The sequence below is a fragment of the Macrobrachium nipponense genome, chromosome 26 (genome assembly GCF_015104395.2).
Source record: "Macrobrachium nipponense isolate FS-2020 chromosome 26, ASM1510439v2, whole genome shotgun sequence".
NCBI classification, from domain to species: Eukaryota; Metazoa; Arthropoda; class Malacostraca; order Decapoda; family Palaemonidae; genus Macrobrachium; species Macrobrachium nipponense.
In genome coordinates this window covers 2,757,353-2,772,352 of record NC_087215.1, presented here as the reverse complement: position 1 = coordinate 2,772,352, position 15,000 = coordinate 2,757,353, and the positions used below count along the sequence as shown (strand labels likewise).

Genomic DNA, 15,000 nt, shown 5'->3' with positions numbered 1-15,000 from the left:
GATTTTAGTTACATCCAAGTTTAACCACTGGGCAAGGCACTTCGAATTATCCGCCATCAGTCAGAATAGAGTCTAGTAATAAGATTTTAGTTACATCCAAGTTTAATCACTGGGAAAGGCACTTCAAATTATCCACCATCAGTCAGAACAGAGTCTAGTAATAAGATTTTAGTTACATCCAAGTTTAATCACTGGGCAAGGCACTTCAAATTATCCACCGTCAGTCAGAATAGTCTAGTAATAAGATTTTAGTTACATCCAAGTTTAATCACTGGCAAGGCACTTCAAAATATCCACCATGAGTCAGAATAGTCTAGTAATAGATTTTAGTTACATCCAAGTTTAACCACTGGGCAAGGCACTTCGAATTATCCGCCATCAGTCAGAATAGAGTCTAGTAATAAGATTTTAGTTACATCCAAGTTTAACCACTGGGCAAGGCACTTCGAATTATCCACCATCAGTCAGAACAGAGTCTAGTACAAAGATTTCAGGAGCAAGTCTGTGTGTACTTACCACCTTCATGCTGACGATTGCACTGTTAGACAATGGCGTCTGATGTCCTATATATACGCGTCTAAGACCAAGGGTATGCTTGCAGAGTAGGTGGGGTGGGGGGTGGGGGGGCCACTGGGTAAGGGGTGATGAGTAGGAGAGGTCGTAGACATACAGGATAATCCAAGGATAACACTAGTCCTACCTCCTGACGAGATCACGAAGCAACAGCCGTAAAAAAGATGTGAAAAAATAAAAAAAATAAGCGTTCGTTCCCGACACTGTCCTTGGCAAAATTTGAGTCGGCTCGTGTAAGAGGGTACACGGGTACACTAGCATATAGGTGTAAGTGTGCTGAGGGAGGGAGAGGGGAGGGAGAGGGGGAGAAGGAGAGGGGGAAGTGAGGATGATGAGCCACTGGGAAAACTTAGTTACATCCAGTTTTCGAAAAAGTAAATAAATAAACCGCTTTTTATCCTTCCTTTTTCTTCTTCTTTTTTTGCAGTGACTTGGGCCAATAACGCCCAAGGTCTAAGTGTCATAGGGGGCGGGGTAGGGGTAGGGGGTGGGGGGGGCGCGATGATGGTGGTACGGTCTCTTGTGGGCGTGATTTTATACAAATGCCGTTTATGTAGGGATGATTATTGCATTTATGTGTGTGAATATAAATATATATAATATATACATATACATGTATACATGTGTCTGTGTGAGTACGTATATACAAAGTATACGTAGACCATTTATTACATCAAATCAACTTCTTACGACACCGCAGTCATAAATTCATTACCGTATACTTCCACCGAAGTTTACCCTTCTAAATAAAAAATATATTTTTTTTTATTTAAAACAATAAATAAATAAATAAAGGAATAAAAAACTTACATAAATCATCAAGTGACAACCCAAACGTAATTATAATCCAGGTCTAATCATAATAAAATAATAAAATAAACAAACAAAAAAGATAAACAATAAAACAAGTGAGTGATCACTCTCCGTCCTCGGTGTTCGAGTTATCCAGTGACTCGGCAGTTTTGAGGTAAAAACATAGGAACATCAGTGGTGCGCAACATTTTTTTTTGGGGGGGTGGCTTGGGGGAGGGGGAGGGGGGGAATTTCTTATCCAACATCATTGCAAGGACGTTGATCTCCTGCCTCGCTAGACCAGATTCGCCTCTCATGAAAATGAAAGCGCTTGCAAGATTGCAACAAGGGGTTTGAATGTATTGTGCTTGGAGCCATTTTCGGAGACTTACAAGGAGTTACAAGGATTAGGATGTCTCAAAGAGAGGAGACATCATGTGCTCACTCATCTGTAGGAGCAGGTTTTACTGTTCATTCACAGAGAGAGAGAGAGAGAGAGAGAGAGAGAGAGAGAGGATAGGAATCAGAGAATGGAAAGAGGAAAGACTTTATAGAGAAAAGCCAGAGCCTCAGAATAAGAGAGATAGAAAAATAGAGATAGAGAGAGAGAGAGAGAGAGAGAGAGAGAGAGAGAATCAGAGATGGAAAGAGAGACTGAGAGAGAGAAAGCCAGCGAGCATCAGAGAGAGAGAGAGAGAGAGAGAAAATCAGAGAGTGAGAGAGAGAGAGAGAGTCAGAGATGGATAGAGAGACTGAGAGAGAGAGAAATACAGAGAGCAACAGAGAGAGATAGACAGAGCCAGAAAACCAGAGACGGAAAGAGACAGACGGAAAGACAGAATTTTTTTTCTCGGTCATTTTTTTTAATTACAAAATTCAGATAAGAAATAGAAAAAGTAAGTCGAATTTTTTTGGTCCTTTGCATTAGGGCAGATGTCCTCAAACCATACATGAGTGTGTATATATGTATGTATGTATATATATACATATACACACACATAATATATATGTGTATATATACATATAGATGTATATATTATCAAATTTAATATTAAAAACAATAATCATATGAAACTTTGGACATTTTTGCCCAGTGGGTTTTCAATCATTGCTTCAGAAGTCAATCTTACTTTCTCTCTCTCTCTCTCTCTCTCTCTCTCTCTCTCTCTCTCTCTCTCTCTCTCTCTCTCTCTTTTCTTTCATGCTTTTGCCATGTGGCTGCATAAATGTTTGTGTGTGTATGTTTTTATGTTTGTATATATGTACAAGTGCAATTTCTTAAACCATTTCACTTCCTCTTGAACGTAACGTAGCTTTACATTTCTATTTTTATTTTTTTTACTAAAAGGTAATACCTTTTTTTTTTTCAAAAATATATATATTTCTTTAGGCCTACAAGAGGCAACAGGTTGAGAAACTACTTATGAACTTTTTTGCGAGAAGTGCTTTCAACTTACTGAAGACCGGAGGTATATGTTACACATACCTATACTCACACCAAGCCAGCTCATGGGATTACACACACACACACACACACACACAATCCAGATATCGTATTCATTAATCACCTGATCTATTTAACGAAAACCTCCATCTCTCTAACTGGACTAAGCGCGCGTGTGTGTGTGTGTGTGTGTGTGTGTAACACTCATCTAATTATCTTTGGTTTGTGTGTGTGTTTAGCGTGCGTATGTGTGGTGTGTGTGTGTGTGTGTGTAAAACTTTTAAGCTTAGTTGCTTTTGGTGTGTATGTGTGTGGTTACTCTTTCAGGTAATCACCTTTAGTATGCATGTGTGTCTGTGTGTGTGTGTGTGTGTGTGTGTGTGGGAGTGTGTGTGTGTGTGTAGCACTTCCAGTTAATTACTTTTGGTGTCTATGTGCGTTTGTGTGTAGCAATTTCCAATTTGCAATGGTGCGTATTTGTGTTTGTGTGTGTTAGTGTGTATAGCTCCTTCAGTTAATTACTTTTGGTGTGTATATGTGTTTGTGTGTAGTTCTTTCAAATAATCACTTTTGGCTAGTATGTGTGTGTGTGTGTTTGTGTATGTCTGTGTATCTCTTTCAGTTAATTACCTTTGGTGTGAGTGTGTGTGTGTGTGTGTGTAGCAATTTCAACTAATTTCCGATGGTATGTATGTGTGTTTGTGTGTAGCTCTTTCAAATAATCACTTTTGGTGAGTACGTGTGCTCTCTCAGCTAATTTCCTACGGTGTGTATGTGTGTTTGTGTGTGTAGCTCTATGTGTTAATAATTTATTGAGTAACAGTACCCAGGGATTGAAGAACACAAGGGGTGATCCGACGCCCAGCTTACTCGGGGAGCGCGCCGAAATCTACATTCAAATAGCCCGTTATTTTGCCGACGAAGATTAAAATGAATACGCTATATTTTTCATTAGAAATAATTATGCTGTACTGTTTAAAATCCACATTATTAATTTTTCTTTTACACTTTCATCCTAATAAATAAATCATAAATATCGTCTCCTAAAATTCCTGTATCTTTAACGCAACGCGAAACACCTTCTTCAGACCTTTTGAGGCTCTTCCATAGGGGTTTCCTACCCTCCCCCCACCCCCAAACAAGAACAATAACAACAACAACAACAACAGCAACGTAGTTCGTAGGCTTACTCCCCGAGTAAGCGAAAAGTAACCAGACCTAAAGTTTGGAGAGACCTGGTTTGCAGAAACTGAAATCAAGAAGATAAGAGCAATATTTATCTGAATAAAATTTTTCTTTTTACTGAGATATATACATAATATATATATACATATATATATATATATATATATATATTACATATATATAGAAATATATATATAGGTCGAGCTAGACGAGGAAAATGAATTCAAAGGTGACCTTTCTTCCAACCGCCCCGCTCTAAAGGTCAGGTCACAGAGCGTGATCACACGTGCGGTTATATCTACGATTGTATACTGTGGTATTAGAGCGGGTTCATATATATATATGTATGTATGTATGTAGGTATGTATGTATTTATATATAGATTTATTTATTTGCATGTGTATATATGTACGTGTAGCGCAAGCTTAAGAGAGAGAGAGAGAGAGAGAGAGAGCCTGAAAATCAAAGAGAGAGAGAGAGAGAAAGAAAATCAAAGAGAGAGAGAGAGAGAGAGAGATAGAGAGAGAAGAGGAAGAGATCCAGAGAGAGAAGAGAGAGAGAGAGGCCTGAAAAAATTCAAAAGAGAGAGAGAGATGATAGGGAGGAAAAATGCCATAGAGAGAGAAAAGAGAGGGCAAAATCAAAGAGAGAGAGAGAGCCAGAGATGGAAAGAAATACTGAGAGAGAGAGAGAGAGACCTTACCTTACCTTACAGACCTTACAGTTCGTTCGGGTTGCCCCAGGTCCCTCAGTGTGAGGCACCTCTAATGTCTACCAGAGAGTTGCTAGTACATCTTCCGGTATATTTTGCATCTTCCAATCTTGGATGGTCTGGGATGCAGTTTAGATATTTGTCGAGCTTATTCTTAAACACATCTACGCTCACTCCTGATATATTCCTCAGATGAGCTGGCAACGCATTGAATAGACGCTGCATTATCGATGCTGGTGCGTAGTGGATTAATGTCCTGTGTGCTTTCCTTATTTTTCCTGGTATAGTTTTGGGCACTATTAATCTACCTCTGCTTGCTCTTTCTGATATTTTTAGTTCCATGATGTTTTCTGCTATTTCTTCTATCTGTTTCCATGCCTGAATTATCATGTAGCGTTCTCTTCTCCTTTCTAGACTATATAATTTTAAGGATTGTAGTCTTTCCCAGTAGTCAAGGTCCTTAACTTCTTCTATTCCAGCTGTAAAGGACCTTTGTACACTTTCTATTTGTGCAATATCCTTTTGATAGTGTGGGTACCATATCATATTGCAATATTCAAGTGGACTACGAACATATGTTTTATAAAGCATAATCATGTGTTCAGCTTTTCTTGTTTTGAAGTGCCGTAACAACATTCCCATTTTTGCTTTACATTTTGCCAAAAGAATTACTATTTGATCATTGCTTAACATGTTCCTATTCATCATCACACCAAGGTCTTTAACTGCTTCCTTATTTGTGATTGTCTCATTATTAGGTCCCCTATATGCATATAGCTTTCCTTCTCTGTCTCCATAATTTATTGATTCAAATTTATCAGAGTTAAATACCATCCTATTTACCTCTGCCCAATCATATACTTTGTTAAGGTCTCTTTGTAGAGCGTTACTATCTTCATCACAAGTAATTTCTCTACTTATTCTTGTGTCATCAGCGAAACTACTCACTACCGAATCCTTAACATTACTGTCTATGTCTTCAATCATAATAACAAACAGTATTGCAGCTAACACCGTAACCTTGTGGCACACCGGATATTACCTTGGCTTCATCCGATTTCCCATCGTTTGCAAAAACTATCTGTTTTCTGTTGTGTAAAAATTCTTTTAACCATCTTCCTACTTTATCCACGATATTGTGTTTTCTAATTTTCTTCGCTAATATATTATGGTCTACCTTGTCAAAAGCTTCTGCAAAGTCTAGATAAACCACATCTGTTTCATTTCCGCTTTTCATATTTTTGAATATGTTCTCACGATGGACTAACAATTGGGTTTGTGTACTTTTTCCGGGTACGAAACCATGTTGTCCTATATTAAACAAATTATTTTTTATTAAATGTTTCATAATATTTTTCTTCATTACCCTTTCATACACTTTCATAATATGTGATGTTAGACTCACAGGCCTATAATTACTTGCCTCTAGTCTTGATCCACTTTTGAAAGTAGGGGTAATATATGCTAATTTGTGCTCATCATAAATCTTGCCTGTATCTACACTTTGTCTTAATAATATTGCAAGTGGCTTTGCGATAGAATGAACTACTTTCTTTAACAAAATAGCAGGAATTCCACCAGGCCCTGCTGCAGCTCCATTTTTAATTTCATTAATAGCCTGCACAATATCAGCTTCATTAATATCTATGTCAGCTAAATATTCACTATTTTCGTCCCTTACTTCTATATCATTATCTTCATTATCTATTCTAGGGGTGAATTCTCTCTTATATCGTTCTGCCAATATGTTGCAAATTTCCATTTTTCATTCGTTAATCACCCTTCAATTCTTAGAGGGCCAATTTCTATTCTTCTTTTATTCATCTTTTTCGCGTATGAGTATAATAGTTTGGGGTTTTGCTTGATATTTATTAGGGTTTTTTCTTCCAAGTCCCGTTTTTCATTTTCTTTTGATTGTATAATCTTTTGTTCTGCATTTTCTATCTTACTTTTTTAGTTCTATAACTTTCCATGCATTTTTTTCTTTTGCAAGACCTTTTTTCCACTTTCTGATTTTCTGGAACAAGATCCTTCTGTCTCTTGGTATGTATGACTGATGTTTACTTTTCTTCTTCGGTATATATTTATCCACTATTATCTCTAATATTTTATATAATATCTCCGTATTTACCCTTATGAAAATCAAAGAGAGAGAGAGAGAGAGAGAGAGAGAGAGAGAGAGAGAGAGACAGAGATGGAAAGAGAGACTGAGAGACAGAAAGCCAAAGAGAGAGAGAGAGAGAGAGAGAGAGAAAGAGAGAAAGAGAAAATCAAAGAGAGAGAGCCAGAGATGGAAAGAGAGACTGAGAGACAGAAAGCCAGAGAGAGAGAGAGAGAGAGAGAGAGAGAGGTAAATTTTTCTCAAGCAATTTTTTTTGGTAAAATTACAAAAATCAGACAAGAAATAAAAAAAGTGAGTTTAATTTTTTTTCTTTGCCTTAGGGCAGATGTCCCCAAACCACACTTTTGCTTTAATTTTTTTTATTCACATCAGTTGAAAGTGAAGAACTTTCGTATAAAAAAAAGATGTAAGTCCTTGATAAGGAGAAATGAAGATTACAACTGATTTAAATTTACTCAACATTTTCCTTGAATATTTGAAACTTTGAATCAGTGGGGGCGGGGGGTGAACAGGAAGAGAGAAAAGAGAGAGAGAGAGAGAGAGAGAGAGAGAGAGAGAGAGAGAGAGGACGGAATTAAATCAGAATTCTATAGATTATTTCAAGGTTAAATCGTACGACGATATATTCTGAGTTATGTATGGTTTATTAAAAGAAACAATTTTAAATCATATAAAATGCTCTCTCTCTCTCTCTCTCTCTCTCTCTCTCTCTCTCTCTCTCTCTCTCTTTCTGTATTATGCCTTCTCGCTCTATCTGTGTGTGTGTGAATTATGTCTTCTCTCTCTTCTCTCTCTCTCTCTCTCTCTCTCTCTCTCTCTCTTTCTGTATTATGCCTTCTCGCTCTATCTGTGTGTGCATGTGAATTATGTCTTCTCTCTCTCTCTCTCTCTCTCTCTCTCTCTCTCTCTCTCTCTCTCTCTCTCCGAATTATGCCTTCTCGCTCTATCTGTGTGTGTGTGAATTGTCTTCTCTCTCTCTCTCTCTCTCTCTCTCCTCTTCTCTCCTCTCTCTCTTTTCCGGAATTATGCCTTCTCGCTCTATCTGTGTGTGTGAATTGTCTTCTCTCTCTCTCTCTCTCTCTCTCTCTGAATTATGCCTTATCTCTCTATCTGTGTGTGTATGTGAATTATGTCTTCTCTCTCTCTCTCTCTCTCTCTCTCTCTCTCTCTCTCTCTCTCTCTCTCTCTCTTTAATAGACACTCTTATTCCATTTAGAAACTCACAAGCCATATTGTGTTCGTATGTATGTACGTTTAAACGTTCAGCGGTCATTGATGTTTTCTCCATGAACGTTTCTGCGAACGTTTTCTACGTGAATCTTTCCCCGAACGTTTTCTCCGTGAACGTTTTCACGAACGTTTTTGATATGCCAAATGAAACAGTAGGTAAATGTATACACACACATACACACACATATATACACATGTATACATACACATACACAAGTACACACAGGGAGATCCTTCCCTTCCTATGACTTAAGTAACCGGTTAGCCTCGACGTATAGAGCGATGGCACCTTTGTCTTCTTGCTGAGTCATTGTTACAGAAGACCTCCCAGTTCAGTTTTGCCCACATTTAACCCCCCCGCCCCCCTCCCCCCAAAATCAGGTCACAATGCAATTGACCCGATCAGGTGGTGAAAGGAAAAAGAAGGATTATGTAACTCATTATTACTTCTATTAATACGAGGCTGGTTTAGGTCTCTCAAAAGTTCAAGAAGCTTCTACCTCATAGTGATTCTCTCTACGTCTTCAATTATTCATTTTTTATTTTTATCCATCCATTTCTCATCACTTTTATTATTTAATTTTCTTCTCTAGTATCTGATTCATTGGTCTCTTTTTTCCTGTTATTCCCATTGCCTTCTGTTACTTCTTCATCCCCTGAATAATATCAATCCCCCGAATGATAAATCCTGAATAATAATAATAATAATAATAATAATTAAATAATAATAATAATAATCTGAAATAATAATAATAATAAATAAATAAATAATAATTAATATTTTGGTAAGAAGACCCTCTTTTAGGCAATTGCTGTTAAAAAGGATGGCAGAATTAAGCTGACCTGGACCTGATATCCTGTTCTAATAAAAGATTCCTTCAGCATTTACAATTTTTGAAAATTCCCAATATGAATATTGGCCTGTTACTCAGAAACATCGCTGAGCCTGAGAAGCGAATTGTAAGGAAAATAGAAAAAACAATATATAAAATTCAACTCGCTTAATTCTGCCATCCTTTTTAACAGAATAATATAATAATTAATAATAATAAATAATAATTAATTAATAATAATAATGAATAATAATAATAATTAATTATTATTAATTATTATTATTATTATTATTATTATTATTATTATTCTTTATATTCTTTGGAAGCTTGAATTTCAAGTCAGTGGCCCCTTTGGTGGGCTTGTTCCATATGGATAGAGTTCAACTCCTGAATAATAATAATGATAATAATGATAATAATAATAATAATAATAATAATAATAATAATAATAATGTTTTTTGGAAGCTTGCGTTACAAGTTATTCTTGATAAAGTATTAACGAGGAAATATTGGAAATAACAAAGATAAGAAAAAAAACATATAACTCAAACCTAACTTTGACGAATCCAAAGGCACTCATTTTCTCTCTCTCTCTCTCTCTCTCTCTCTCTCTCTCTCTCTCTCTCTCTCTCTACATGATGAACTTCAAAAAAAACCTATACCATTAATTTTTTTCCTTTTTTTTATTGGCAAAGTAGAAAGAGTAAGAGTGAATTTTTTTCTTCCCCCTAACCGGTGCTGGTAATGACCTAGTGTGCCTTGACGGGAGGCTATTCCTCTTTGTATAAATATGAACGCACAGTCTCCAGAGTCAGCACTTGCAAAGCGACCGGTCTGCCTTCTTTCCTTCAAGTCAGTCTCCGAGGAAGAGTATAATGAAGTCTGTAAGTACCAACCAGTGATGTCTTTGACGTTCTAGCAGCGAATGAGAGCTTTGGTATACTAGATTCTGACGGTGCTAGATTCTAAGAGTTAATATGATGCTAGGATCTACTGACATATTCAAATGGAGGTAGACAGTTCAGTGATCTAGAGTGATTGGAATGCTAGGATCTACTACATCTAGAAAGAGGTGGGTCGTTTTGGTACTAGATTCTAGAGTGAAAAGGGTGCTAGCATCTAATGACATATTTCTAGATTCTAGAGTGAATATGATGCTAGAATCTACTAACATATTCAAGAGAAGATAGATTGTCTGATACTAGTTTATTCACAATCTAGAGTGAATTGGGGTGCTAGGATCTACTAGATCTGGAGAGAGGTGGGTAGTTTTGGTACTAGATTCTAGAGTGAAAAGGGTGCTAGCATCTAATGACATATTTCTAGATTCTAGAGTGAATATGATGCTAGAATCTACTGACATATTCAACAGAAGATAGACAGCTCTGATACTAGTTTATTCACAATCTAGAGTGAATGGAATGCTAGGATCTACTACATCTAGAAAGAGGGGGGGGGGGGGGGGGGGGGGGGGGGGGGGGGGGGGGGGGGAGGGGGGGGGGGGGTGGAATGGAAATGCAGGATTTTCTACTACATCTAGGAAAGAAGGTGGGCTAGTTTTTGGTACTTAGATTCTAGAGTGAAAATTGTGATAGCATCTAATGACATATTTCTAGATTCTAGAGTGAATATGATGCTAGAATCTACTGACGTATTCAAGAGAAGATAGACAGTTCTGATATTAGATTATTCGTAATCTAGAGTGAATTGGGTTGCTAGCATTTACTAGATCTAGAAAGAGGTGGGTAGTTTTGGTACTAGATTCTAGAGTGAAAAGGGTGCTAGCATCTAATGACATTTCTCGATTCTAAAAGGAATATGATGATAGAGACGATCTAGAATGATGAGGGTGCTAGAATGTACTAGATCTAGAAAGAGTGGCTTTTGATTGCTGGAATCTAGAGCGAATAGAATTCTAGGATCTACTGACAGTATTACGAAAAGACCAATAGTTCTGATAACATTTTGCGATGAATTAAAATGAAATTATTAATTTTAAATTTTTTAATATTTTCTATGGTATTAGTCACTTAATTTTTTTAATAATTATATTTTATTTTTCTATTTATCTAATTATATATTTTTTATAACAATTTTATTTTTTTATTTATCTAGCTGTTTATTAGCTAATCAATTTATTTATTTGTTTGTTTATAAATTTATTTATATATTTATTAGTTCATGAATTTATTTATTCATTAATTATTGATTGATTTATTTCTTTATTAACTAATTTATGCATTTATTTATTTGTCAATTTATTAAGTATTGATTTATTAATATACTAATTCATTTATTAGATTATTTGTATTTTAATCATATATTCATTTATTGATCTATGACTTCCTTTATTCATTTACGTAATAATTTATCAAACTATCTATTGATTTGATTATTCATTTATTAATTGTGATAGCTGTCTATTTATGAATTTATTTCATAATAAATTTGTTCAGCTATCAATCTATTTATTTAATTAATATTTCTTCATCAAATGATTCGTTTATCAGTTTACTTAACCGTTTATTGATTTATTTCTTCATTGATCACTTATTCATTTATTTATCTGTCAAAAAGACCTACTGATCGATTCTATCAATTGATCGATTTCTCAACAGATCTCCTTGGCTCTCGCGTTCGCCTTACTGGCCTTGGCTTCACCCAGCCCGAAAAAATTCGGAGGAGGATTCGGAGGCGGGGGATACGGGGGAGGAGGATTCGGAGGATTCGGGGACGGGGGATTCGGTGGATTCGGGGGAGGGTTCCCAATTCTCCCGCCACCTATAATCCACGCCCCACCCCCGGTCCCCATCCATCCGAAATTCATCCACCACGAGCCAATCCACATCCACCATAAGCCCATCGTCCTGCAGCCGCTGGTGGTGGAGAAGCCCGTGGTGATCGAGAAGGAGGTGGTCGTCGAGAAACCCGTGGTCGTCGAGAAGGAGGTGGTGGTCGAGGTCGAAAGGCCCGTGGTCGTCCCAGCGCCCATTCCCGTTGGGGTCGGCATTGGAGGAGGCGGCTTCGGAGGAGGCGGCTTCGGAGGTGGTGGCTTCGGAGGAGGCGGCTTCGGAGGAGGTGGTTTGGAGGGGGCGGTTTTGGAGGCGGTAAGGGTATTGGCTTCGGAGGAGGTGGTTTTGGAGGCGGTAAGGGCGTCGGCTTCGGAGGGGGCGACTTCGGAGGGGTCGGCTTTGGGGGAGGGAAGGGCGTCGGAGGGGTCGGCCTTGTTGGGGGGGGAAGGGCATCGGTGGGGGGTATCATTGATATTTTTTTGGGGGGAAGGGGTTCCAATTATCCATCCCCTTATATATATATATATATATATATATATTTATATATAATATAATCAAAATTCGTTCGATCAGGCTTTTTGGGAAAGAGTCAAAGCCCAGTTTCTCATAGGACAGTTTCAAAGCCCAGTTTTACCATAGGAAAGAGTCAAAAGCCCAGTTTTGTCAGAATATTCTAAAGCCCAGTTTGTCATAGGAGAGTTTCAAAAGCCCAGTTTTACCATAGGAAACAGTCAAAAGCCCAGTTTTGCCAGAATATTCTAAAGCTCAGTTTGTCATAGGAGAGTTTCAAAAGCCCAGTTTTACCATAGGAAACAGTCAAAAGCCCAGTTTTGTCAGAGGATTCAAAAGCCCAGTTTACCATAGGAAATAGTCAAAAGTCCAGTTTTGTCAGAGGATTCAAAAGCCCAGTTTACCATAGGAAATAGTCAAAAGTCCAGTTTTACCATAGGAAAGAGTCAAAAGCCCAGTTTTGCCAGAATATTCTAAAGCCCAATTTGTCGTAGGAAGGATTTCAAAAGCCCATTTTCTATATGGACTCCATATTTATATGATTTTTCATAAGCCCGTTCACAGGCATCTTATGAAGGACTTCAAAAGCCCAGTTTGTCAGATAATATTTTTTTCAAAGACTTTAAAAGCCCGAATTTTCGTCCGCTCTTCAAAAAAATATGATGGGAAAAAATCTTAACTTCTCCTTCAGGGCTTTTGTCCACATCAAGGCTTTCCTTTTTTTCAAAGATTCTAAAAGCCCGAATTTTCGTCACCACTCCAAAAAATATGATGGAAAAAATCTTAACTTCTCCGTCAGGGCTTTTGTCCACATCAATGCCTTTCCCCTAAAGCCTAAGCCCGTGCTGGCTTATATAAAGCCAGCCAAATCTACAACAACAAACACAATGACAGGCAATTTAATTATGAATTGTACCTGTCAACATTCTACTACTATACAGTGACGTTTTTGTCTAATTTCTCTCAATTAGGCAAAATCAATTTTCATTTTTATTCTTAATCTTTCTGGTCATCATTTTTCTTAACTTGGTTGATGGCCGTCAGGGATCGAATCTATGGAGAGTTTGTTTCATAATATTTACTCAGGAAATAAATATTTGAAAGTATCTTTATACGATTTTTTATTCACCAAAATGTTCTGTAAATATGTGTGTGCGTCTTTTATTTGTCAGATGAATGTTTATGTGTTTTTTTTATTTCCCGGATATTCTACGAAGATTATATGGATATTATATGTATATATATATATATAGATATATATATATATATATATATATATATATATATAGATATTTCTGTAAAATAAATACATAAATATAAATGTATATATATATATATATATAGATATATATATATATATATATATATATATATATATATATATATATATATATATATATATATATAGATATATATAAATGTATATATATATATATATGGTATATATATATATATATATATAGATATATATATATATATTTATATATAGTATATATATAAAATATATATATATAGATATATATATATATATATATATATATATATATATATATTTATATAATATATGTGTATAAATATAAATATATATATATATATATATATATATATATATATATATACATTTATAATATATATAGTATATATATATATATATATATATATATATATATATATATATATATATATATATATATAACATGCAATATATTCACCTAGAGTTTAAAACAAAGTGAGAAATTAATCCATAATCCTCCTCACAATTGGAACACTTACAAAAGCCCCGACAAGTATAGAACACTTACAAGTAATCTTTTGAAGTGAACACTCAAAAAAAAAAAAAAAATAGAAAGAAAAAAAAAGATAATAATTAATGAGTTCTACAAGGCGACCGTCAGATGACTCAGCTTTCTTTTCGGATTTTCCAAGTTGCCTGGTAACCCCTAGGCTCACTTCGGAGAGGTCACGACATCTCGTGACCTAGATTTGGTCGTGTGAGGTGATCTGTTAACTTGTCTGTTTTATTTTTTCTTTCTTCTTTCTGATGACCGATCAACTCTTTCATTGTTATTTCCCACCGTTACTTTCTAGTATTTCTTACGAATGAGTGCCATAATATTCTTGTTCCATATGGATAGGGTTCTTCTAAATAATAATAATAATAATAATAATAATAATAATAATAATAATAATAATAATAATAATAATAATAATAATAACATCTCTCCCATATGTAGAAAGAACAATATGAAAAACGAGACTATAAACCTCATAGCAAGCGAATGTCCGGCACTTACACAGAACCAGTACAAAAAGAGGCATGATTCAGTGGCAAAAGCCCTCCACTGGGGCCTGTGCAAGAAACATCAGCTACCTTGCAGTAATAAGAGGTACAAGCACCAACCTAAAGGCGTGATAGAAAACGATCAGGCAAAGATCCTCTGGGACTATGGTATCAGAACAGATAGGGTGATACGTGCAAATAGACCAGACGTGACGGTGATTGACAAAGTCAAGAAGAAAGTATCACTCATTGATGTCGCAATACCATGGGACACCAGAGTTGAAGAGAAAGAGAGAGAAAAAATGGATAAGTATCAAGACCTGAAAATAGAAATAGGAGCACTAGGCACGATCCCAAGATCCCTGAAAAGGAATCTAGAAAAACTAGAGGCTGAAGTAGCTCCAGGACTCATGCAGAAGAGTGTAATCAAAGAAACGGCGCACATAGTAAGAAAAGTGATGCACTCCTAAGGAGACAGGATGCAATCCGGAACCCCACACTATAAATACCAGCCAGTTGAATTGGA

General features: G+C 36.2%; 2 protein-coding genes across 51 annotated transcripts in view; one reads left to right on the top strand and one right to left on the bottom strand.

The window, feature by feature from the left end:
- LOC135199971 (uncharacterized) overlaps window positions 1-550 on the bottom strand; it is a 3,111-nt gene extending 2,561 nt beyond the window's left edge. For all 50 annotated transcript variants that reach the window (XM_064228108.1, XM_064228116.1, XM_064228114.1 and 47 more), the window contains exon 1: window positions 517-550. In XM_064228108.1, coding sequence (XP_064084178.1) covers window positions 517-525 — 9 coding nt within the window. In that variant the 5' untranslated portion in view covers window positions 526-550. The remainder of the gene's footprint in view (window positions 1-516) is intronic.
- Window positions 551-7,599: 7,049 nt separating this feature from the next.
- LOC135199928 (keratin, type II cytoskeletal 1-like) overlaps window positions 7,600-15,000 on the top strand; it is a 23,066-nt gene continuing 15,665 nt past the window's right edge. Inside the window, exons 1-4 of the mRNA XM_064228048.1 lie at window positions 7,600-7,677; window positions 8,549-8,578; window positions 11,510-11,939; window positions 11,981-12,175. Coding sequence (XP_064084118.1) covers window positions 7,600-7,677; window positions 8,549-8,578; window positions 11,510-11,939; window positions 11,981-12,175 — 733 coding nt within the window. The remainder of the gene's footprint in view (window positions 7,678-8,548; window positions 8,579-11,509; window positions 11,940-11,980; window positions 12,176-15,000) is intronic.